Genomic DNA, 24584 nt, shown 5'->3' on the forward strand with positions numbered 1-24584 from the left:
TGGTTTCAAGCTCTGTGACCAATAAAAACAAAAATGAGGTAGTGGTAAAATACGAAATTGCTTTCTGATAGCTAATCTTAACATTTCTTTTCTTCAGTGGATTTGGCATGATAATATGCAGTTTCTTCAAGACAAAAACATTTTTGAACACACATATTTTGGGTAAGTTAGTTAAATTTAGTATATTTTACTAATATTTTAAATTCTTTATGAATTTTAAGTTACTCTTTTTAAATTGTAGGTTTATGTGGCAGTTGTGTAGTTGTATTCCAAGTACATTACCTGATCCTAAAGCTGTATCCCTAATGACAGCAAAGGTAATATATAAACTTACATAACTTTGTCAGATTTTTAACTTTAAAAAATTGAATCTTACTTACTTGTTGTATCTTTTCTTACAGTTAAGCACTTCCTTTGTCCTAGAGACATTTATTCATTCAAAAGAGAAGGTATGTGTTTTCTTCTGTGAGTTTTTGTGTTATGTATTATCTATGTTATCTCTTGGGTTTTATTATCATTGGATCAAAAATCCCTGCATCTTGACTGACTGCTTTTCCTTTTTTAGCCTACAATGCTTCAGTGGATTGAATTATTGACCAAACAGTTTAATAATAGCCAAGCAGCTTGTGAGGTAAGGTAACTAATTCAAAAAAATGGTTTAATTGGACAGGGAAGGTGAGCGCTTGCCTTGCATGCATGAGGCCCTGGGTTCTATCTCAGCACCACATAAACAGAAAAAGCCAGAAGTGGTGCTGTGGCTCAAGCGTTAGAGTGCTAGACCTGAGCTGAGTTGCTGAGGGACAGCGCCCAGCCCGAGTTCAGGCCCCACGACCAACCAAAGGAAAAAAAAATGGTTGATAGCTTGAGATTCTGTTTTATATTGTATTACTGTTTTTTCTTCGTTAAGGTACTATAGCAATTTTGGGAGCTGGGAAGATGGCTCAGTGGTAGAGCGCTTGCCTCACATGCTTGAGGCCCTGGGTTCAATTCCTCAGCACCACATAAGCAGAAAAAAAAAGCCAGAAGTGGAGCTATGGCTCAAGTGGTAGAGTGCTAGCCTTGAGCTGAAGAGCTGAGGGACAGTGCCCAAGCCCACAGTTCAGGCCCCACGACCGGACCCAAAAACAAAAACAACAGCAAAAAGGTACTATAGCAATTTTTTAAGTTAATTATTTTTTGGTGCTGGTCCTGGGCCTTGAACTCAGGGCCAAAGTGCTGTCCCTGAGCTGGTTTTGCTCAAAGCTAGTATTTTACAGCTTGAGCCACAGTTTTGTTTTCAGTTTTTCACTGTTAACTGAAGATAAAAGTCTCAAGGACTTATCTGTCTGGGCTAGCTTTGAACTACAATTCGCAGATTTCAGTCTCCAGAGTAGCTAGGATTATAGGCATCTGGCTCAAATTGTTTTTAGTTTTTTGGGTGTTTTTGTTTGTTTATTTTTATTGGTCAAGGGGCTTGACCTCAAGGCCTGGTCACTGTCTCTGAGTTCTTTTGCTCAAGGCTAGCATTCTACCACTTTGAGCCTCAGCACTACTTCCAGTTTTCTGGTTGTTCATTGGAGATAAGAGTCTCAAGGTTGGAAGTGATGCTGTGGTTCAAGCAGTGGAGCGCTCACCTTTAGCTGAAGAGCACCAGGACATCTCCCAAGCCTAGAGTTCAAGCCCCAGGACCTCCCTCCCTCCCACCCCCCCCCCCCAAAAAAAAAAAAAATCTCACAGGAACTTTCCTGCTTTGAACTGTGATCCTCAGATATCAGCCTCTTGAGTAACTAGGATTATAGGCGTGAGCCACCTATGTCTGTTGAAGAAGTTAATATTTATATATCAAATCTATTATACATATTAATTACTTTCAAATTCTGGAAGTTTCTCCCCTTCTCTGCCCCCCACCTTCTCCCCATTTATTTTTGTCATGCTGAAGATTTTACTCAAGGGCTTACTTACACTTAACTAACTTTACTCAGGGGATTACAAATGCTTAACTCTACCAGTCCAAAATCATTCTTAACTACTTTTTAAATTTTGTTTCGATTTTTTTTTTTTTTCTCCAACCTTATTAAGGTATAGTTGACAGAAAATTGTAATGCTTGGAATATGCTGAACTAATAGGGCATCTGCCTCATGAAGAGAAAGGTCTTCTTGCCCATGTAATTGTAACTCCTCTGTACAGTATTTTCACAATTAAAAAATAAAAAAATAAAAATAAAGAGAAATGTCTTGAGTACAAAAGTCAATACTGATTGGCATAGTGACTTAGACTTGTAATTCTACACACAGCAGATTGAGGTTCTAGACTAGCCTGGGTAAGACCTCTATGCAACAACAACAAAAAAATCCGGGCATCGTGGCATACACCTGTTTTCCCAACTATGTAGTAGGTGTACAGTAGGAGGATCACAGTCCAGGCTGGCCTGGACAGGGGAAGCCAAGGTCCTATCTGAAAAATAAAGCAGAGACAGCTGAGCTGTGGCTTAAGCAGTAGAGCACCTACCTAGCAAGTATAAGACCCTTAACTCAACCTTCAGTATCACAAATAAAAAAGGAAAATTGTATGTATTGAAGATGTACAATTTGAAACTTGTATGTATACATACATATTTTTGAAATATTTACCATAGTTAAAACTATTACCACTTCGATACTACTTGTGTTGTGTGTATGTGTAAGTGAAGAGTGTTTTGTTTGTTGTTGTTTTTTGCCAGTCCTGCAGCTTGAACTCAGGGCCTGGGCACTGTCCATGAGCTTCTTTTGGTCAAGGCTAACACTCTACCATGTGAGCCACAGCACCACTTCTGGCTTTTTCTGTTTATGTGGTACTGAGGAATTGAACCCAGGGCTTCATGCATGCGAGGCAAGCACTCTACCACTAAGCCACATTCCCAGCTCTAAGTGAAGAGATTTAAAGATCTCATTTAATAATTGTACTTAAGAGTATTACATGTACCTGGATATTGATGACCTACACCTGTAATCCTAGCTACTCAGTTGGTTGAGATGTGAGAATCACAGTTCAAAGCTATCCTAGGCAGGACAGTCTGTGCAGCTCTTATCTTCAATTAACAAGCAAAAAGCCAGAAGTGGAGCTGTGGCTCAGATGGTAGAGCTCAGATGGTAGAGCAGTAGCTTTGAACAGAAAAGCTCAGAGACAGTACCCAGGCCCCAAGTTCAAGCCCCCAGACTGGCACCAAAGCAAAAACAAAACCATTTTTTTTAAATGCTATATATGAGATCTTCAAGATTGTATACATGTTACAACTGAAACTTTGTATACTTTTGCCAACAATTCCTCATCATCCCTAATTTCATGTTAATTTACTACATTTGAATGTTAGTAGAAAATACTATCCCTCTCCCACCATACAAACTCCATATATTCCAATATATCAATATATGTCAAATTTTATTTGTCATTTTAAGATATGTACTCCTAAAGATAATCCAGATGGTGACATTTATAGTATTAATGTACTAATTTTAATAATACTTTTAACAGCTGGAGAGGTCCTGAGCTTGGAAGTCTTAGGATTTTCCAAATGTGAGAGATGGTAGTAGCACAGTGTGCAAATTAGTTGATGATGTCTTATTTAGAAGGTAGTTTTATTTTACCTTATGACAGTGTAGTAAAAGAAAATAATCCTTAGAAATTTTATACATAAAGGTATAATATTTAAAGCCAGTATTTTTTCATTCTTGTTTTGTCTATTTCTTTCTGCCTTTTGTGCAGTTTGTTTTAAAGCAAACCCAGAAGTCATGTTTTATATCCATAACATAGATATATATGCTTTTAGCCAATGAGAACTTCAGAAAAAATATCTAACCATAATTTCATTTACTTCTAGTAAAACTAGAAATGAATTTTTTTTGGCGAGGGAGCTTGGTCCTGGGGCTTGAACTCTGGGCCTGGCCACTGTCCCTCAGTTCTCTTCAGCTCAAGGCAAGTGCTCTACCACTTGAGCAATAGTGCTACTTCCAGTTTTCTGGTAATTTATTGGAGATAAGAGTCTCACGGACTTTCCTGCCTGGGATGGCTTTGAACCTGATGCTCAGATCTCAGCCTCCTGAGTAGCTAGGACTACAGGCATGAGGCACTGCGCCAGGCCTAGAAATAAGTTTTAATCCCCATTTTGAATTTACTTTTCACTGTTGCAAAAATGCTTTTTCTGTTGGTTTGAATTCGTGTTCAGAAATGATACACAGTTTGTATTTGTTTCTTAAATCTTTCATGTCTGCCTTTTTTTTTTCTTCTATGCTTTTTTGTCATTTATTTTTCAAGAAATTGCCACTACTGGCTTTGTCTGATAATATCTTCAACTTGTTATTTAACTATACTGCTAGGTCTCTCAATTCACCCTTGGCTATGTGAAAGATTCAGAGCCATAATTAGGTTATAATTTTTAAAGTTTATTTACTGCTGTTATAAAGGTGATGTACAGAGGAGTTTCAGTTACATGTTAGGTAAAGGGAACATTTCTTTTTGGACAGTGTCACCCTTTCTCTCACTCTCTCCCAGAGTTACAATTTTTTTATTTTTAAGCAGAAGGAAGTTGAGTCATACTCATCATATAACTCACAGGAATAAAAGATTTCTCAGTGTGACAAAGTAAAAAGTGATTCTTCATTTTCCTCAGGTTGTCGTTCTGTAGGTTTTGTCTTGTAACATAAATGTCAACTGGGAAGTTGTATAATGAGGCAATGCCTACTTAGATTTTAGATTCTGTAAAAATTAGAGAAGCAGTTTAATAAAAACTAGTTGAAACATCAAATAGAAATACAAGCCTATGTAATTGTTATCTCATTTTAACAAATTTTGGTTAAATATTAAAATCGATGCTCTTGTTTTCTTACAGTGGTTTTTAGATCGCATGGCTGATGATGACTGGTGGCCAATGCAAATCCTAATTAAGTGTCCTAATCAAATTGTGAGACAGGTAAGGAAAACATGTAATTGAAAAACCTTAGAAAAGTAAGCAGTTTGGGGGGGCTGGGAAGGTGGCTCAGTGGTAGAGTGCTTGCCTTGCACGCATGAGGCCCTGGGTTCGATTCCTCAGCACCACATAAGCAAAAAAAGCTGGAAGTGGCGCTGTGGCTCAAGTGGTAGAGCACTAGCCTTGAGCTGAAGAGCTGAGGGACGGCGCCCAGGCCCAGAGTTCAGGCCCATGACCGGACCCAAAAAAAAAAAGAAAAGAAAAATAAGCAGTTTTTAATTTAAGTAAATAATTTGAAAAGATCTGCTTTCTACCTTAAAAGTCATTTTGCTGTTATTTTTTTCTCAGCCACTTTTAACATCAGCTGTCACTGTTAAGCAAGCACTTAAAATTATGGACGTTTTGTGCTATAACAAGATAACCTATAAATCCCAATTTTTTTTTTCATGTCCTAGCTATTTTGACTAGTAGAGTACTGTTAAGTGGCCTAGAAAGTTAAATGAGGAGGGTGTAATTTATTTCTTTGATAACATCTATCACATGGATCAGTTTGCTTTCCTTTAATTATGAGAAAAAATTACACAAAGCAATTTTAAGCATGCCTTTATAGTCATTTAATGACAAAATCAAAAACTTAATCTGACTTGCGTTATTTTTTAGTTACTGAAATAGAGCGCATACATGGGTCTGTATGTGGGCAAGGGTGTGTGCTCATCTGTCCCGAGGCTTGAACTCAAGGCCTGGGCCTTGTCTCTGAGCTGTTTTGCTTAAGGCTAATGCTTTACCACATTAGCTACTTTCAGCTTTTTGGTGGTTAATTCAAGATAAGAGTCTCACAGACTTTAGAACCATAAAAACCACTGTAAGAAAACAAGAACTAATACTACTGCTGGATATCCAGCACAAGCTTTGGGATATGGTCATAAGAATTTCTACATTCAGTCTAGTGGCTCACGCCTGTAATCCTAGTTACTCAGGAGGCTGAGATCTGAGAATCACAGTTCAAAGCCAGCCCAGGCAGGAAAGTCTGTGAGACTCTTATCTCCAAGAAACCACTAGAAAACCCGGAAGTGGCGCTGTGGCTCAAGTTGTAGAGCGCTCCCCTTGAGCTGAAGAGCAGAGGGACAGCGCCCAAGCCCAGAGTTAAAGCCCCCAACTGACCCCCCCCCCCAAAAAAAAAGCGTCAATTTTAATATTTAACCAACATTTGTAAAAATGAGATAACAATTACATAGGCTTGTATTTCCACTTGATGTTTCAACTAAGTTTTTATCAAATTGTTTCTCTTAAGTTTTACAAAATCTAATATATATTCTAATATATTCTTACTCAATAAAATTCACCCAAATCTTTCAAAGTATAGAATTCAGAGGTTTAAAACATTCATCCCCAAAATGACTCACATTTGCATTAGCAATCATTTCTTATTTTATCTTCTTCTCAACCCTTCACAACTACAAATCTACTTTGTATCTTTCTCCAAAAATGTTGTGGTGGTGTTGTTTTAGACAAGATCTTACTATGTATGATACCCAGCTAAGCTAAAAAACTTGTGATCCTCCTGAGTCTGCCACTTGCTTGCTTGAATTACAGAATGTACCATTATATCCACCAAATACGTTAAATTTTTAGTCATGTGATGTTTTTTAATTATTACATCTTTTCCTTTATAGATGTTTCAACGCTTATGTATACATGTGATTCAGAGGTTGAGACCTGTGCACGCTCATTTCTATCTGCAGCCAGGGATGGAAGATGGGTAAGAAGTTCCTTTTTTAACTTCTCTGACGGTATGCTTTTTTTTTTTTTTTTTTTTTGTCATTCGTGGGCCTGAACCTCTGGGCCTTAGTGTTGTCCCTGAGCTCTTCAAGGCTAGCACTCTATCACTTAAGCCACAGCGCCACTTCCAGCTTTTTCTGCTTATGTGGTGCTGAGGAATCGAACCCAGGGCTTCATACATGCAAGGCAGGCACTCTTACCACTGAGCCACCTTCCCAGCCCCTGACAAAATATTCTTAAATACTGTTAATATTCATGTTGTTAGGTTTAAAAATGATTTGAAGTTACATATATCAAGAAGAGAAAACTTTTTGTTTTATATTTTAATTAACTACATCTATAAAATCATCTACAAATAACTTTAAGGGTAGTCTTTTATTTGGATTGATTTAGTCACAATAATTAGAGTATTACTATTCATTTCAGCTACTGTAAATCACAATAATTAGAGTATTACTATTCATTTCAGCTACTATAAATTATCACCAAAATATGGGAAAAATAGCCATGCACTGGTGACTCCTACCTATAATCCTAGCTACTCAGGAGGCTGAGATCTAAGGATTGCGCTTCTAAGCCAGCTGGGACAGGAAGCTGTAGTGCAAGTTGTAGATTAGTAGCCTTAAACAATAAAGCTCAGGGACAGTACCCAGATCTGGAGTTCAAGCCCCAGGACTGGCACATACATAAAAATATATACCTGTAGATATACTCTATATATACGATTATAGGTATAAATGAAAAATAAATTTAGGGGTTTAAAAATGTTTTTCAGGCAATATTTGCTCTCAAATCTAGTACATTCTCTAAGATGTATTTTTCTTTCCAGGTCTGATGATATGGATGCCTCAGTAGAAGATATTGGTGGTCGTTCCTGTGTCACTCGATTTGTGAGAACTCTGTTATTAATTATGGAACATGGTGTAAAACCTCATAGTAAACATCTTACAGAGTATTTTGCCTTCCTTTACGAATTTGCCAAAATGGGTGAAGAAGAGGTGAGGATTACTTTTTTTATTTCTTGGATTACGTACTTTTTTTGTATTTGATATCATTTTAAATTTTAAATTAATGTTTTTTAGAGCCAGTTTTTGCTTTCCTTGCAAGCCATATCTACAATGGTACATTTTTATATGGGAACCAAAGGACCTGAAAATGTAAGTATAATTCTGTATCAGATATAGAGGGAAACCATATTTCCAATAGTTTGCATTATGCAAAGTCATAAGATAATAAAAACCCTTAAAGTCCCTTGTATCCTTTTTATTAGATTATGGTAAGGTTCTCTGATTGGCAGATGATGTTAATGTTATTTTAATGGATGCAGTAAGCTAATTAACAATTTGAGTATTATGTTTCACTGGGAAAGTACTGTGCCAAAGCAAATAAACTTAATGGAAGTAGCCACCACTAACTTTGCAGTCTAATACGTAATTTTGTAAATTTTTGGTGCTTATATTTTTTCAAGCTCTTTATTACTAAGTTTGTCAGAGTCTTCCAAAAATCTTAAATGGCTGATTAAAATATGATATAACTTTCATATTGTTTGTGACAACTACATTAGATTTTAACATCTATTTATACTTTTTTTTTTTTTTTCCCCTGCCAGTCATGGGGCTTGAACTCTAGGCCTGGGTGCTGTCCCTGAGCTGTTCTGCTCTACCACTTGAGCCACAGCACCACTTCTAGTTTTCTGGTGGTTAATTGGAGATGAGTCTCTTGGACTTGTCTCTCTGGGCTGGCTTTGAATCATAATCCTCAGATCTCAGCCTCCTGAGTAGCTAGGATTATAGGCATGAGCCTCTGGTGCCAGCATATTTAATTGTTTTCTTAATCCTAAGAGATAAGTGTATTCTACAGATAAGTACTTAGAGAAGTTGACTTGTTTTAGACAGCACATAGTTACGTAGGGTTTAATCTGTGATAATTGACCTAATATTCTATTCTCTTAACTGTTATTCTGGCATGCTTCTTAAAATATATGGACTAATATATTCCAGTGTATATGGCTATCCATTTTACTCTTTTTCTTTTTCTCTTCCTCAGTTTTTTTGGGAGTGGGGAGCAATATTAGTATTAGAACTAAGAGCTTAAAGATTGCTAACCAGGTGCTCTACTGCTTGAGCTTTGCCTCTGGCTCTTTTGCTTTAGTCTCACTTTTTACTCATGATAGCCCGAACCTCTAGCCTCCTGTTACACATTTTTCCATAGCTATGATAACAGGCAAATGCTACCAAATTCAGCTATTGGTTTAGAACTTTTATACAAGGCTGTTGTAAGAGAGCCTCCAGTTATTCACATCCTGAATAGCTAGTAGTATAGGCAGGAGACACCATTGTTTTCTATATTTTGTCTTTAAGATCTCTCTGTCTATCCTGGCCTCAAAGCCAAATTTTCTTGTTTCAGCCTCCCAAATACTATGATAATTGTCATGTGCCACTATGCCTAGGTCTCTTCCTTTTCTAGATGATAAAATCTTATCAGTATCTTAACATTTTAGAAGCCAACTGAGTTTGAAAAACCTACTGTTTACATTAGCTGGAAACTAGAAATAAGGATTTCTTCTCTGTGTAACTGGCATTTTTATTAAATAAGAAATGTCATTTTATCATACTTAAACTTAGGGGTTTTTATGATACTATGGCTTGAACTCAGGCTTGAACACTTTACTCAGCTTTTTCAACTCATGGCCAGTGTTCTACCACTTGAGCCACATCTCTAATTCTGTTTTTTGGTTGGCTATTGGTATGATAAGTGATTTGTCTGCCTGGACTGAATTTGAACTTCCAATTCTCAGACCTCAGCCTCCTGAATAGGTAGGATTATAACCATGAGCCACTTATGCTCAGTGCATACTTTTATTATTTATCTTGTTTATTGATCTCAGGGTCTTGCTAAGATGTAAACAAAAATTATTGAAGTATTTAGTTAAGGTAAATAATGTTAAGAATCACCTTTCTGTACACTTCTGCCAGCTTACTCTAAAATTGTCCTGAATATTGTTTGTTAGACCTTTGAATAGTGGTTTTTCATGATACATACTCTTGCCACCTCAATAAGCATACCAAAATGAGTCAATTGTTCCACAGTTTATTTAAAAGTAATAGCACATTAAAATTAAATTTGTTTCACTTAGCCTCAAGTTGAAGTACTGTCAGAAGAAGAAGGAGAAGAAGAAGAAGAAGAAGAAGATATCCTCTCTCTGGCAGAAGAAAAATACAGACCAGCTGCCCTTGAAAAGATGATAGCTTTAGTTGCTCTTTTGGTTGAACAGTCTCGCTCAGAAAGGTGAAATGTTTCAACATTCAAAATGCTTAAAGTGTGTTTGGTTTTACTCTTTTTACATAATTGTTTTATTATACTTGAGTTTTTGTTACAAATTTTTTCAAATAATAATATCTTATTCATCAATTCTTGTGGCTCAAGAATTTCAGTACTTTCTACTAAACTCTTATTTCTTAGTCATGTTAGAAATCGTCATTGATAAAAATTACAGTAAAATGTCTAGCAAAATTTCATGTACATTGTACATTCATTCTTTAACCTAACAACTATACTTCTAGAAATCTGCAACAAAGTGCAGAAAGATAGACAGTTATTTATTGAAATATTATTTCAAATAGCAACAGCCAAATGTGCATCAAAGGGGGATCAACATTGAAAAATCAAGGTATCCACTTGAGTACTCTGTAGCTTAAAAAAGTGAACAAAATGTGGAATTTATATGTACTACCACAGAGAAGTCTTTATAATACACATGTGTCCTCCCGTCCCCCTTTTCATTAAAAAATCAGGTGGAGAAGAATATTTGTAGCATGGTAGTTTGTTAGAGAAGGAAGTGTAAGGCTTGGTGTCAATGACTCATGGCTGTGATGTTAACAAAGGATGCTGAGATCTGGAGCATTGAGGCTTGAAGCCAGCCTGGGTAAAACATCCACTAGACTCCCAAAATAATGCACAAAAAAATAGTGCTGGAGGTATGGCTCAAGTGGTAGTGCATCAGCTGAGCAAGCAAGTAATCACAAGGTCCTGACTTCAAATTCCGATACCACTGCAAAAGAATAAAAAGGATAAAAGGAAAAGGAAGGATGAGAGAGAATGTGTACACAGCTTATCGCTATTCATACATTCCTATTTGAAAATTCACCTACTTACTAAAGTTTTTTTGTAATTGCAAAAATAGTATTTGTGGAGTTTTCAGAATTATTCTCAGATAATGTGCTTATGTAGATTGGTGAATTTAAGTTGCCTAATATATATTTCCCCAGCTAAAGTCCATCAAGGCAACAGTGTGCCATCTTGTTTCACATTTCATGTTGTAACCAATTGTATTTTCCATAATGTATGCCACATTTTTCAAATATTTATATTTTCTGTTGGTGATTTCACTGTTTAAAATAGCCCCCCAAACAGTATTGAAGTGCTGTCTAGTATTCCTAAATTCAAGGAAGGCTGTGATGTGCGTTAGGGTGAAAATAAACATGTTAGATTCAGGTATGAGTTGTAATGCTGTTGGCCATAAGTTCAATGTTAATGCATAAAAAATATATATTAAATAAGGTGTCTTTAAACAGAAACACCTGTAAAGTGCGGTAATGTGTTTATTACTTGATGGAATTGTTGTGGATAAAAGGCTCATAGGCACATAATTCTGTATTTCCCATAGGAGGAATATTTGCTTTCTTTTTTTTCTCTGTGTTTATAACACTTAACAGGATGTAACTACCAAAATTATCACGAATTAACTATAAATCAAAAATATCTTTTAAAAAATGGTTTCCAATTGAAGTGGGAGGGAAAATGAGGTGAAATGGGACAAAAGTGAAAGTTTGACAAAATTACTTTGCTTTATAGTTTAACCTTGGAATCATGTAAATGTTCTGCATAATTATTAATAAATATATTTTTTAATTCCTAAAATTTATAAGCATAATGAAATAACTGAACCTTAATCTATATTAAGTAGGTGATACAGTACTGGAGAGGAATTAAAGTATTCTTAGAACACATTAACTGTGGATGTTTGGGAAAGACATAAATCGTCCTAAAATGTTTCAGCAATCATATTGTCACTAATAGAATTACTGTTCTGAAATTATTCTGTGCCCGGGTTTGGGGCAAGAAATGAATGAGAATCTGAATTTTTTATTTTGGGAAGCACAAAGGCTATCTAAAACTATTTAGGTCATGTTAAAAGAACTCAACAGCTTACTTAAGGAGTTTCTGCTGGTCATAGATTGGACAACTTGCACACCACAAGTAAGAATAACTACAATGAAATGTGAAACACATCAAGATGATGAAATTAATAAGCTCTAAATGATAACTAAAAGAAAAATTGAAAAATACGTTGTCAACTTTTGGAGTACATTGGAAAATCGAATCTTTATTTTGAAAACTGATAAACGAAATGAGTGAAGGATTTATTTATTCTACCTGGAAGAACTTAAAGGTCATGGCAACCAAGTGATGGATGAAGGAAAGTTTGTCATCATAAAGATATTTGAGTTAATAAATGAGAAAGGATTGTTGGAATTAGACTGTAGGTATTCTGTGAGCTTGAATGATCATTGGTGGAAAAATGTTACAAAAAAACATTAATCCCTCATTGTGTACCTGCTGATGAAAATCCACACTTTTCACCTACAAAATGTACTTTATTAAAAAGTCCAACTTAGCTGGGTACCAGTGACTTACACCTGTTATCCTAGCTACTCACAAGGCTGAGATCTGAGGATCATGATTTGAAGCCAGCTGGGACAGGAAAGTCTGTGATATGTGAAAGTCTTAGATCCAATTAACCATCAAAAAGCTGGAAATGGAGCTGTGACTCAAGTGGTAGAGGGCTAGCCTCGAGCAAAAAAGCTCAGGGATAGCACCCAGGCCCTGAGTTCAAGCCCCAGTACTGGCACATAAAAACAACAAAGTCAAAGCTAGATCTGGTGAATTCTCTAGATCTACCTGGTAGTTTACAGGAAATACAGAACAGAGGAACATGTAAAAACAGCATCACCCGCATACAGTTAGCAATCTGGAAAACTACAGAACAAGCAACCTACTTTCTTCAGCAAATTTCAAGATAAATATGAGAAGGGAAACCAATAGATTAAAGTTAATAGACACTCAAACTAAAGACTATTCATAGCAAAAGACTATTCAGGTCTGGTTTGAGACAAATGATAGAATTTTTTAGAAACATGAAAAGTGTACACTGGATTTTGTAAGATACTAAGAAATGGTTAATTTATTTTAGGCATGAATATGGCACTGTGGTTGTTTTTAAATCTTACCTAAGATATGTAATAAGATCTATGGGTATATACTAAATTATCTGGATTATGCCTCAGCATAGTGCATTCTGAGTGGCTGTGGTAAAAATGACCATCTTTGGTTTGGATACATTTACTCTATATCTGAATTTTTCTATAATAAATAGATAATAACTGAAAACTGGGAGGTAAAACTAGTATTTCTTGAAAGCCCATTTGTTTTTAAATATTGACCTGTTTAAAAAAAAAAAAACAACAGAAAAGCAACTTCCTAAGTAAAATTAAACCCACCCTAGCATTTTGATTATACCAAAATTTTTGATTATACCAAAATTACTGATTTAATCAAATGGAAATAAAGTTGATTTGACATCACTTATTAATCCAAGAATCTCGTAAAATTAAGAGATACTTAGCAAACAAGTATAGGTACTAAGAGCTTTCCAAAAAAATTTTGTACAGTTATAGAATGGACAATTTTCATGCATGTCATGATGTAAATAGCTATAAAGTAGTGCACATGGAAAAGATTTATTTCCACTAATATTTTCTTTTAGGCATTTGACATTATCACAGACTGACATGGCATCATTAACAGGAGGAAAGGTAATACCTTCTCTGATATTAAACAATTTGATCATCATAATGACAATAATAATAGTTTTTAAATGAACTTCTTTTGTTTTTAACAGGGATTTCCCTTCTTATTTCAACATATTCGTGATGGCATCAATATAAGACAAACTTGTAATCTAATTTTCAGCCTGTGTCGATACAATAATCGACTTGCCGAACATGTAAGTGCTAAAAAGATTTGGTAATTAAACTATTTCATTAATTTTTAAAGGGGTGGGAGCATGAATCCTGTGGTAGAAAGCCTATTTCAAAATTTAAAAAAAAAATCACATCGTCCTTTTTCTTTCTTAGATTGTATCTATGCTTTTCACATCAATAGCAAAGTTGACTCCTGAGGTATGTAAACATTTGTTAATTATGTTTTTCAAATGACTATCAGCACTGGCAGTGCTTTCATTTGAGCCCTTCTGATTCTTCAGGTTTTTCCCATCCCACTGTAATTTATTTATTTTAAGTAAATAATATGAGTAAGTTGCATTACCACTGGGGACTGCCAGCTGATGACTATACTTCTTGCTACTCAGGAGGCTGAGATCTGAGGTCATGGTTCAAAGCTAGCCCAGGCAATAGAGTCCATGAGACTCTTAGATCTAGTAAACTACTCAAAAAATGCCACAAATGGCACTGTGGTCAAGTGGAAGAGCACTAGCCTAGCCTTGAGCAAAAACAGGCTCAGGATAGTGCCCAGGTTCTGAGTTCAAGCCCCAGGACTGGCAAAAAAGTAAAAAATGAACTGCCTTAACTTAATGCTTATTAAAATATAAATGTCTAATCAGTATATCAGAGTAACACCATTTTTTTTTCTTTTTTCATTGTGGGGCTTGAACTGTGGGCCTGGGCACTGTCCCTCAGCTCTTCAGCTCAAGCACTCTACCACTTGGGCCACAGCATGTCTTCCAGTTTTCTGGTGGTTAATTGGAGATAAGAGTCTCACAGACTTTCCTGCTCAGGCTGGCTTTGAACCATGATCCTCAGATCTCAGCCTCCTGAGTAGCTAGGGTTACAGGCATAAGCCACCAGTGCCTGGCTCATAATTTTTGAAATTGTTTGGTTTCAAGCCTATATCCTAACTATGTACTAGGAAAAACAGAAGATAGATCTCTGTATATATGGAAAACACAATATAGTGTATCTATTGAGTGTTGGGCTGGGAAGGTGGTTCAGTGGTAGAGCGCTTGCCTTGCATACATGAGGCCCTGGGTTTGATTCCTCAGCACCACATAAGCAAAAAGAAAAAAGCCGGAAGTGGCGCTGTGGCTCAAGTGGTAGAGTGCTAGCCTTGAGCTGAAATGCTGAGGGACAGCACCCAGGCCCAGAGTTCAGGCCCCACAACTGGACCCTCCCTCCCCCCCAAAAAAAAGTCTCAAGGACTTCCCTGCCCAGACTGGCCTGTACTATGATCCTCAGATCTTAGTCTCCTGTGTAGCTAGGATTATAGGCATAAATACCCTGCCAGTATGAGTGTGTTTATAAAAGAAATAGAAGTACTTAATTTAACAATCATATAGAACATTGTCAAAAGTTGTTCTGGAAAATTTTTAATTTAGATTTTTCATTAGAACTGCTTTGTTAAAATTAATTTGGAGGGCTGGGAAGGTGGCTCAGAGGTAGAGCACTTACCTTGCATACATGAGGCCCTGGGTTCGATTCCTCAGCACCACATAAGGAGAAAATACAAGGCCCAAAGTGGTGTTGTGGCTCAAGTGGTAGAGCACTCTCCTTGAGCCGAAGAGCTGAGGGACAGTGCCCAGGCCCAGAGTTCAGGCCCCACGACCGGACCCCAAATTAAATTAATTTGGAATTTGGGGATATGTTGATAAAGGATAAAATTTTTCAGTTATAAGTTTGAGAGATCTATGTACAATATAACTTCTTTAATTAAGAATATACTGTGTATTTGAAAATTGCTAAAAAGAAATTTTAAGCCAGATATTAGTGTCTCATGCCTATAATCCTAGCTACTCAGGAGGCAAAGGTCCAGAGATTTGTAGTTCAAAGCCAGTCCAAGCAGAAAGTTCACTAGATTCCCTTCTCTAAAATAACTGGCAAAAAGCAGAGCTGGAGACATGGCTGGAGTTAGCCTTAATAAGGCCCTGAGTTCAGATCCTGGCACCAGCAAAAAACAAATAGATTTTGTGTTCTCACCTTAAAAATGTTAAGTAGATGAGATAATGCATGTCAGTTAACTGAATTTTGCCATTGCACTTTGTATGTATGTTTCAGAACATCGTGATGTACCTCATAAGTATATATGATGATTATTTGTACACTTAAGAATAAAAGTTTAGCTGGGCACCACGGGCACATACCTGTAACCCTAGAAACTCAGGAGGCTGAGATCTGAGGATCATAGTTCAAAGCCAGCCTGGGCCAAAAGATCCCCATGAGACTCTTCTCTCTAATAAACTACTCAAAAAATCTGGAAGTGGTGCTGTGGCTCAAATGGTAGAGCGCAAGCTTTGAGCACAAAGCGGCTCAGGGATAGCGCCCGGGCCCTGAGTTCAAGTTTCAGAAAAGAAAAACAAAAAGCTTTTCCAACTATATTTGACATCCCCCAAAATATACTAGATATGGCTCTCCTGCAATTGACTTTTTTTTTTTTTTTTTGGTCAGTCATGGGGCCTGAACTCTGGGCCTGGGCACTGTCCCTCAGCTCTTCAGCTCAAGGCTAGCGCTCTACCACTTGAGCCACAGCGCCACTTCTGGCTTTTTCTGCTTATGTGATGCTGAAGAATCGAACCCAGGGTCTCATGCATGCAAGGCAAGCACTCTATCACTGAGCCACCTTCCCAGCCCTGCAGTTGACTTTTTTGTTTGTTTGTTTGTTTTTGTCAGTCATGGGGCTTGAACTCTGGGCCTGGGCGCTGTCCCTCAGCTCTTCAGCTCAAGGCGAGCGCTCTACCACTTGAGCTACAGCGCCACTTCCGGTTTTCTGGTGGTTTATTGGAGAAAGGAGTGTCACGGTCTCTCCTGCCCGGGCTGGCTTTGAACCGCAATCCTCAGATCTCAGCCTCCTGAGTAGCTAGGATTACAGGCGTGAGCCACCAGCGCCCGGCTTTTTTTTTTTTTTTTTTTTTTTTTGCATGCACTAGTTATACAAGTTAACTTTGTACCACCAAGCTAATCCTACTGTTTTATGGTAATCAAAGTTTGTATGCATGACTACTGACAGCTGACTCATCCTCATCGTAGATTAAATGTGACATGTACAAGAGGATGTGGTTCTTTTCTACTGAAAGACATTGATTCAGCTTGATCTAAAAACCAATGAATGCTTGTCTTACAGGCTGCCAATCCTTTCTTTAAATTGTTAACTATGCTAATGGAATTTGCTGGTGGTCCTCCAGGCATGCCTCCCTTTGCATCTTACATTCTGCAAAGGATATGGGAGGTAAGTTTTAAAGCACCAAGTTTTTATATTTATCTTTTCAAGTTTTTTTACAGTTACTACCAGTTCTCCTTATTTAGATACCCTAAAATAGTTTCAGTAAGTTACAGATCCAAACAACTTCTAGTCAGATTCAGGGAGAAAAGAGCTAGCGTGCCCTTCCCCTCCCCACTCTGTCACTCTCTCTCTCTTTAAATATATTATCTCTAAATATTTGTAGGGGTTTTAATTCAACATGTCAACCCTACTTATCCCTTCAGGTTACCAATTCTGTTTTCAAATATGAACATTGCTTACTATGTCTGTGTTCACCTACCTTTGCCCTGCATTTTTCTGCTCTCCCTCCCTTTGACCTCCCCCTCTCTCTAGGTAGCCTTCAGATGTTTTTTTTTTTTGGGGGGGGGGTCCTGTTGTGGGGCCTGAACTCTGGGCCTGGGCACTGTCCCTCAGCTCTTCAGCTCAAGGCTAGTGCTCTATCACTTGAGCCACAGCGCCACTTCCGGCTTTTTTCTTTTTGCTTATGTGGTGCTGGGAATCGAACCCAGGGCCTCAGGCATGCAAGGCAAGCGCTCTACCACTGAGCCACCTTCCCAGCCCAGCCTTCAGATGTTTTTTTAATATTTTTTCCTATAGAGTCAAACAGCTTTAGCCAAGGGGAAGTTCTCATATTCTACCCTCAAAAACAGTGTCATATAACAACTAAAAACGCAGAAATACAAATTGCTTTCAACTTTTGGCAAAAATGATAGAGGAAGCATTGGTCACTTCTAGAATTGCTCCTTAGTGTCTTCTGGAAAAGCTCTAGAATAAGAGTCAGCATTCTTTTTCTCCAAAGGCCAAATGGAAAAAACTTTAGGATTTGTAGGCCCTATACTCCTTCTTGAAATGATTTAGATGGGTTATTTTTAGCCTAACAGCAGCCACAGACAATAAATGAGTGGAAGAGTGGACATGGCTGCTGTCCCATAAAATGACAAACTAGGTAGCCACAGAATTTTACCTACAGGCCATGTTTGCCAACTACTCTAGGTTCCTACTATTCGCTTTTCCCAATGCAAAGAACAGCTTCATATTCTTATGTGATAGTAATTGGCTAAATGTACAATAAAAGTAAGGGTAAAATATATTAGACAAGTAGGAACAAAAAGTGTTGTTTGTTGCAAACACAAACCTCTGAATTCAATTCTTAATACTGTTTAAATAAAATAATAAAATTAGAAAATGCAAAGTACTTTTTTGTGTATGTAGTGTTGGAGGTCAGACCCAGGGACTTGCATGTGCTAACAAGTGTTCTACTGAAATTACAGCTAGATAAATATATTTTAAATTCTAAACAATACATAAAAGCCACTGAGTTCTATGTGTTAAAGTCTTTGTTTTAAATTTTGTGATGAAATAAATTTTTCTGAGCATGCCTTGTTAATAAAAGAAGCTTAAAATTAGAGCTAAAACTTTACAATCCTAGTTTTTTTTTAATTATTTTAGCTTTAACTATTTAGTGGAATGTAGAAAAGAATGTAAAGTAATTGTTCATTAGTTGACCTTATATTGTATTATGTTCTTGTCATTGTATTTATAGGTGATTGAATACAATCCCTCTCAGTGTCTGGATTGGTTGGCAGTACAGACACCCCGAAATAAACTGGCACACAGCTGGGTCCTACAGAATATGGAAAACTGGGTTGAGCGTTTTCTTTTGGCTCACAATTATCCTAGAGTCAGGACTTGTAAGTCAAATGTTCAGAATTTAGCAAATCATTTATTGATGTTCTAATTTTTAGCATTTTCTGTTTTCTGCCTTTTAAATGAAGTTATGGCCATTGTATAATGCAAAGCTCTTAGAGTTTGTCTTAAAGACCGAAGTTTACTAATATTTGGAAACTTGTGACAGAGTTTTATAAATATTTAGTAGTTTGTTTTGGTGATACTGAGGCTTTGAACTCAGATTCTCGTGTTTTTTAGAGAGAGACTCCTATTGTTGAGCTATGTTGCCAGCCATGATTCTTGCTTATTTTTACAATACAGTTAACACTTTCTACTCAGGCATGTACCCAGGCTTAATCTGCCTATGTTTGATTTTTTGTGTAGTTAGGATAAGAAGCATGTTGCAAACACCATTCAGCTTTTCCTTGAGAAAAGGTGTCTTATAAATTTTTCTGCCCAGGCTGGCCTTGAACCTTAATCCTTCCAATTAGCCTTCTAAGTAGCTAGAATTACAGGCTGAGTCACCACCATTGCCCAGCTGTTGTTGGTCTGTTCTTACTATTCTTTCCCCCTTCTTTTCCCCCTTCTCTTTTTCCCTTTCCTTTCCTCCTTCCCCCTTTACCCCTTAACTATTCCCTTTCTTTTCCCTTTTCTTTCTCCTTTCTCTTTCTGTCTCCTCTTTCCCTTTTTTTCTCTCTCTCTTCCCTTCCCTTCCTTCTTCCCTCCCTCCCACCCTCTACCCAACCTTTCTTTCTAACCTTGCCAGCATTGGTGGCTTATGCCCACATTCCTAGCTGTTCACAAGGCTATGATCTAAGGATCACAGTTGAAAGCCAGCCAAGACAGAAAAGTCCATGAGACTTATCCTGTTAACCCAAGAAGCCAGAAATGGAGAACGCTAGCCATGATCAAAAAAGCTCAGGGAAAGGAACTGTGCACAGACTCTGTCAAGCCGAAGGACCAGCACCCAAGGGGAAAAAAATAACATGTAATTGCTGGGTGCTAGTGGCTCATACATGTAATCCTATTCAGTAGGCTGAGATCAGAGGATGGTAGAGTGTTAGCCTTGACCACAAATGCTTAGGGACAGTGCCTAAGCCCTGAGGTCAAGCCCAGGACAGGAGGCTGAAAGTAGTAATTAACACAGAAAATACTGACTGGAATTAGAAGAATTAGATAAAACCAATCTCATGTACAAGTAAGTAGAGAATAAACAGAGACCTTGGGAGACAGATGGACAAATACCAATAGTAGATTTTTTTTTACGGAGCAAGAAATTTCTTGTAAATAAGCATAAAATGTAAAATATTACTTTTGAGAGTTCAAAGAAAATTAAAACCAAAGTAGTTAATTCTCACATGTGTAATTCTAGCTACTTGGGAGGCTAAGATTGGGAGGAGCATCACTTCAGGCCAGTCTGGCAAAAAGTTTACAAGACCCACTTCTAAGTGGAGAACTGGACGTGTTTGGTGTGACCTGTGACAGGAAGCCTAACATAAGTGAATTATGCCCAGGCACAAACTCAGGAAGGAAACAAGACCTTAAAAATAATTGGCAGCCCAGTGCTTGTGGCTCATGCCTGTAATCCTAGCTACTCAGGAGGCTAAGATCTCTGAGAATCATGTTTTGAAGCCAGCCTGGGCAGAAAGAGTCAGTAAGATTCTTTTTCTTTTTTTTTTTTGGTCCGGTCGTGGGGCCTGAACTCTGAGCCTGGGCACTATCTCTCAGCTCTTCAGCTCAAGGCTAGTTAGTGCTCTACCACTTGAGCCATAGCGCCACTTCCGGCTTTTTTCTTTTTGCTTATGTGGTGCTGATCCAACCCAGGGCCTCAGGCATGCAAGGCAAGCACTCTACCACTGATCCACCTTCCCAGCCCTTGGTAAGATTCTTTATCTCCACTAAACTACAAAAAAAGGCAGGAATGGAGCTGTAGCTCAATTGTTAGAATGCTAGCCTTGAGCAAACAAAGCTTAGAAACAGTGTCTAGGCCCTTGAGTTCAAGCCCCAGGATGGGCACAAAAATAAAAATATAAAAACTGGCAAAAGAGTAAGACAGGTATAGGTAAATGGTAAGAGTATCTGCCTAGCAAATATGAGACTCTAAGTATAATGCAGTTTTTGACAATTTTACAAAAATGAATTTGTTTCCTAGCTGTCTGACTAAAATCAGTGACAAACACAAGTACCCAGATGTTTCTAAACACCATTCTCCAATTTTAAAAAAATTTACAGTTCCATAGAGAAAGGACTGATTTTAGAGCTAAAGCAGTAAATGTATAAGATGAATTAGAACCATAAAGGGAAGAAATATATTAAAAAATCAGAATGATCTGATAGGGATATTTCAAAGGGACATATAGAATTAACTTGAAAGCTTCTAGTTGCTGAACCTGGGACAATTTGAGAAACAAATATGATATTTTATTATAATCAGAAATACAAAATAAGCATCTATAAGTCCACACTGATAGAAATCCACATGACAAAATTCCCAATAAATACATCCCAAAGGCTGAACATAACTGCTTAGTCTATGAATCTAAGCTAACTTCAAAGAGTAGAGCCTGAAGATGTGGGAAGTAACTTGACAATTAAGAAATTTGACAACTATCCTAGCTACTCAGGAGGCTGAGATCTGAGGATCTCAGTTCAAAGCCAGACAGGGCAAGAAAGTCTGAGACTCTTATCTTCAGTGAACCACCAGAAAAACCGGAAGTGGTGCTATGGCTCAAGTGGTAGAGTGCTTACCTTGAGGTGAAGAGCTGAGGGACAACGCCCAGGCCCAAAGTTCAAGCCCCATGACTGACAAAAGAAAAAAGAAAAGAAATTTGGGGGCTGGGAAGGTGGCTCAGTGGTAGAGCACTTGCCTTGCATGCATGAGGCCCTGTTCGATTCCTCAGCACCACATAACCAGAAAAAAAAAAAAGCCGGAAGTGGCGCTATGGCTCAAGTGGTAGAGTGCTAGCCTTGAGCTGAAGGGCTGAGGGACAGTGCCCAGGCCCAGAGTTGAGGCCCATGACCGGACCTCCCCCCCCCCCCCCCCCAAAAAAAAAAAAAAGAAAAGAAAAGAAAAGAAATTTGACAACTAATTCGGGCAAGTGGTTAAGGTTAATATCACTATGTCAGACAAGTAATTAGCATGTACTCTTGACATGGGTATATAATACAAAGGGTGCTTCACCTATTGAAAACTAAAGTTTAGACTTCAGTTAGTATTAAGGTGCCAGTATTGTTCCTTTATTCTAACATATACTGTATAGTAAAAGTAAATGTTAAAATGAAGAAACTGTCCAGGTGCCTATAATCTTAGCTATTTGGGATGCTAAGACTTGAAAGACAGTTATTTAAAGCCAGCCTGGACAGAAAAATCCATAAGACTGCATCTCTAATTAACCAACAAAATGCTAGACTGACTGGCATGATTAAAATAGAGAGTGACAGTTGAGAGCAGGGAAGCTGATTGAGAGTGAAAGGCCTTGAGTTCAAGTCCTAGTGCTGGCACAAAAAAATTGGAGGGAGGACTGGGAAGGTGGCTCAGTGGTAGGGCGCTTGCCTTGTATGCCTGAGGCCCTAGGTTCCATTCCTCAGCACCACATAAACAAAAAGAAAAAAGCCGGAAGTGGCACTGTGGCTCAAGTGGTAGAGCGCTAGCCTTGAGCTGAAGAGCTGAGGGACAGCGCCCAGGCCCAGAGTTCAGGCACCATGACTAGACCCAAAAAAAAAAAAAAAAATGGAGGCAACTGGGTAAGGGATTTATGGGCATTATCAGACAATTCAGAATGGGTATATTCTGAAATAAAACGTTTAAGAGATACATGTTGCAGTGGATTGCATGCTAGACATACATAGGCAGTTTGCTACTGCTTTTTTATCAGTTTAATGATCCTACAATAATGGAAGAGAGAGAGAGAGAGAGAGATGTAGGTAGGTAGATAGATATGTAGGTAGGTAGGTAGGTAGATATCCTAAAATGTCTGTTGGTTGGCATTTGTGTCTTGACTCTTGAGCACAAAATAATGAAAAAAGAACCTATGGTGAATTGGACCCACTGGTTTAAGCCTATAATCCTATCTGCATGGGAGGTCGAGATAGGGAGATTCACCACTGGAGTCCAGCCTATTCATTCATGAGGTTTCATCGCATCCCATGGCTGGATACAGAGGTGTGCTTTTTAATCACCAGAGATATGAACAGATAGGAAGATTGTTGTCCAGGCCAGCTCATATATAATTGATAGTGTACCTTTATGGATGGCAGTTAATAGTATGTAGCAAACTTGGCTCCTGAGCAGTTTCCTAAGGTAATATAAAGTTTTAAAAGGGCTAATATATACATATATAAGTGTGTATATATATATATATTTTTCTATGTGAGTGTGTGTATTTATTTATTTCATTTTTTGCCAGTCCTGGGGCTTGACCTCAGGGCCTAGGCACTGTCCCTGAGCTTTCTTTTGCTCAAGGCTAGCATTCTACCACTTGGGCCACAGCACCACTTCCAGCTTTTTCTGTTTATGTGGTACTGAGGAATTGAACCCAGGACTTCATGCATGCTAGGCAAGCACTCTACCACTGAGCCACCTTCCCAGCCCCATGGGCTAATTATTTTAAAGACTCACATGCCAGGTATGCTAGTGTGCACCTCCTTTGAGAATGAGCCAGGAGGATCACTTAAGCTTGAGTTCAAAGTCACCTGGGGCAAAATAGTGAGATGGTGTCCCTTAAAACAAGACATATTGTTAGGTACTTATTTGTAAATTGTGGTAATAAAGATTCTGTAGTAAGTGCATTTGGTATAGAATAAGTATATCATAGAATAAATTAACATATATTAAAGAAAAGCTACTGATAGTCTGGCTTGGAAGAAATGACTGTTTGCTGGGTGCCAGTGGCTCATACAGTCTTAGCTACTCAAGGCTAAGATCTGAGCATTGCAGCTTGGGCAGGAAAGTCAATAAGACTTTATTCTGAGTTTAACTAGCAAAAAGCCAAAAGTGGAGCTGAGGCTTAAGTGGTAGAGCACTAGTCTTGAGCAAAGAGCTCACGGACAGTGCCCAGGCCCTGCATTCAAGTCCCAAGACTGGCACCCAAAAAAAAAAAGCCTGTTTTGAGAAAGGTATGAAAATGGAATCACTAGGTGTCTTAAAGTATTTAAATACTTGCCAGGTATCAATGGAAGTAGATGTGTTCTAAGTTGCACAGTATGAAACAAGACCCAGGGCATCTTACATTATAGAAAGGCAGTTTGGGGCTGCGATGTAGCTCAGTGGCAAAGCGCTTGCCTAGCAAGTGCAACATCCTGGGTTCGATCCCCAGTACCAAAAAAGGAAAAAAAAAAAAAGAAGAAGAATTGGCTAGGAAGGTGGCTCAGTGGTAGAGTGCATGCCTTGCAAGCATGAGGCCCTGGGTTCGATTCCTTAGCACCACATAAGCAGGAAAAAAAAAAGCCGGAAGTGGCGCTGTGGCTCCAGTGGTAGAGCACCAGCCTTGAGCTGAAGAGCTGATGGACAGCGCCCAGGCCCAGAGTTCAGGCCCCATGACCAGACCCAAAAAAAAAAAAGAAAGGCAGTTTGTAATCAGATAGCCTACTCTTCCAAATGAACTTTGTTTTCCAAGGTAAACGTACTTTTTTTTCCTTTCTAGCAAAAATTTAAAAGCAAACAACTTTTCTAGAAATGACAAGATAGTTTTGTTTAGTACATAGCAAAGCAGAATGCTAATTAGTGGATAGGCCTACAGGTTCAGTAGAGGTTTCATTTCCTCCTTTATTGTGTTTTATTTGATGGGGGAGGGAGTTGCAAATTAAACCTAGGCCCTACCAAATTTTTTCTTAATAAAATGTTTTTCTCTTTTTGCAAAACCTGAACACATACCAAAATGAGTCTTA

At 38.0% G+C, this 24584-nt stretch overlaps 1 protein-coding gene across 3 annotated transcripts in view; it reads left to right on the plus strand.

The window, feature by feature from the left end:
- The window catches only part of Usp34 (ubiquitin specific peptidase 34), a 209396-nt gene that overhangs the window by 154890 nt on the left and 29922 nt on the right, over positions 1 to 24584 (plus strand). For all 3 annotated transcript variants that reach the window (XM_042691171.1, XM_042691172.1, XM_042691173.1), the window contains 14 exons: positions 98 to 162; positions 242 to 317; positions 402 to 449; positions 566 to 631; positions 4845 to 4925; positions 6596 to 6681; positions 7531 to 7699; positions 7784 to 7858; positions 9838 to 9989; positions 13528 to 13576; positions 13663 to 13767; positions 13898 to 13942; positions 16893 to 16997; positions 18574 to 18721. In XM_042691171.1, coding sequence (XP_042547105.1) covers positions 98 to 162; positions 242 to 317; positions 402 to 449; positions 566 to 631; positions 4845 to 4925; positions 6596 to 6681; positions 7531 to 7699; positions 7784 to 7858; positions 9838 to 9989; positions 13528 to 13576; positions 13663 to 13767; positions 13898 to 13942; positions 16893 to 16997; positions 18574 to 18721 — 1270 coding nt within the window. The remainder of the gene's footprint in view (positions 1 to 97; positions 163 to 241; positions 318 to 401; positions 450 to 565; positions 632 to 4844; positions 4926 to 6595; positions 6682 to 7530; positions 7700 to 7783; positions 7859 to 9837; positions 9990 to 13527; positions 13577 to 13662; positions 13768 to 13897; positions 13943 to 16892; positions 16998 to 18573; positions 18722 to 24584) is intronic.

The sequence above is a fragment of the Dipodomys spectabilis genome, unplaced genomic scaffold (assembly GCF_019054845.1).
Source record: "Dipodomys spectabilis isolate Male_0828 unplaced genomic scaffold, ASM1905484v1 ptg000141l, whole genome shotgun sequence".
Taxonomy (NCBI): domain Eukaryota; kingdom Metazoa; phylum Chordata; class Mammalia; order Rodentia; family Heteromyidae; genus Dipodomys; species Dipodomys spectabilis.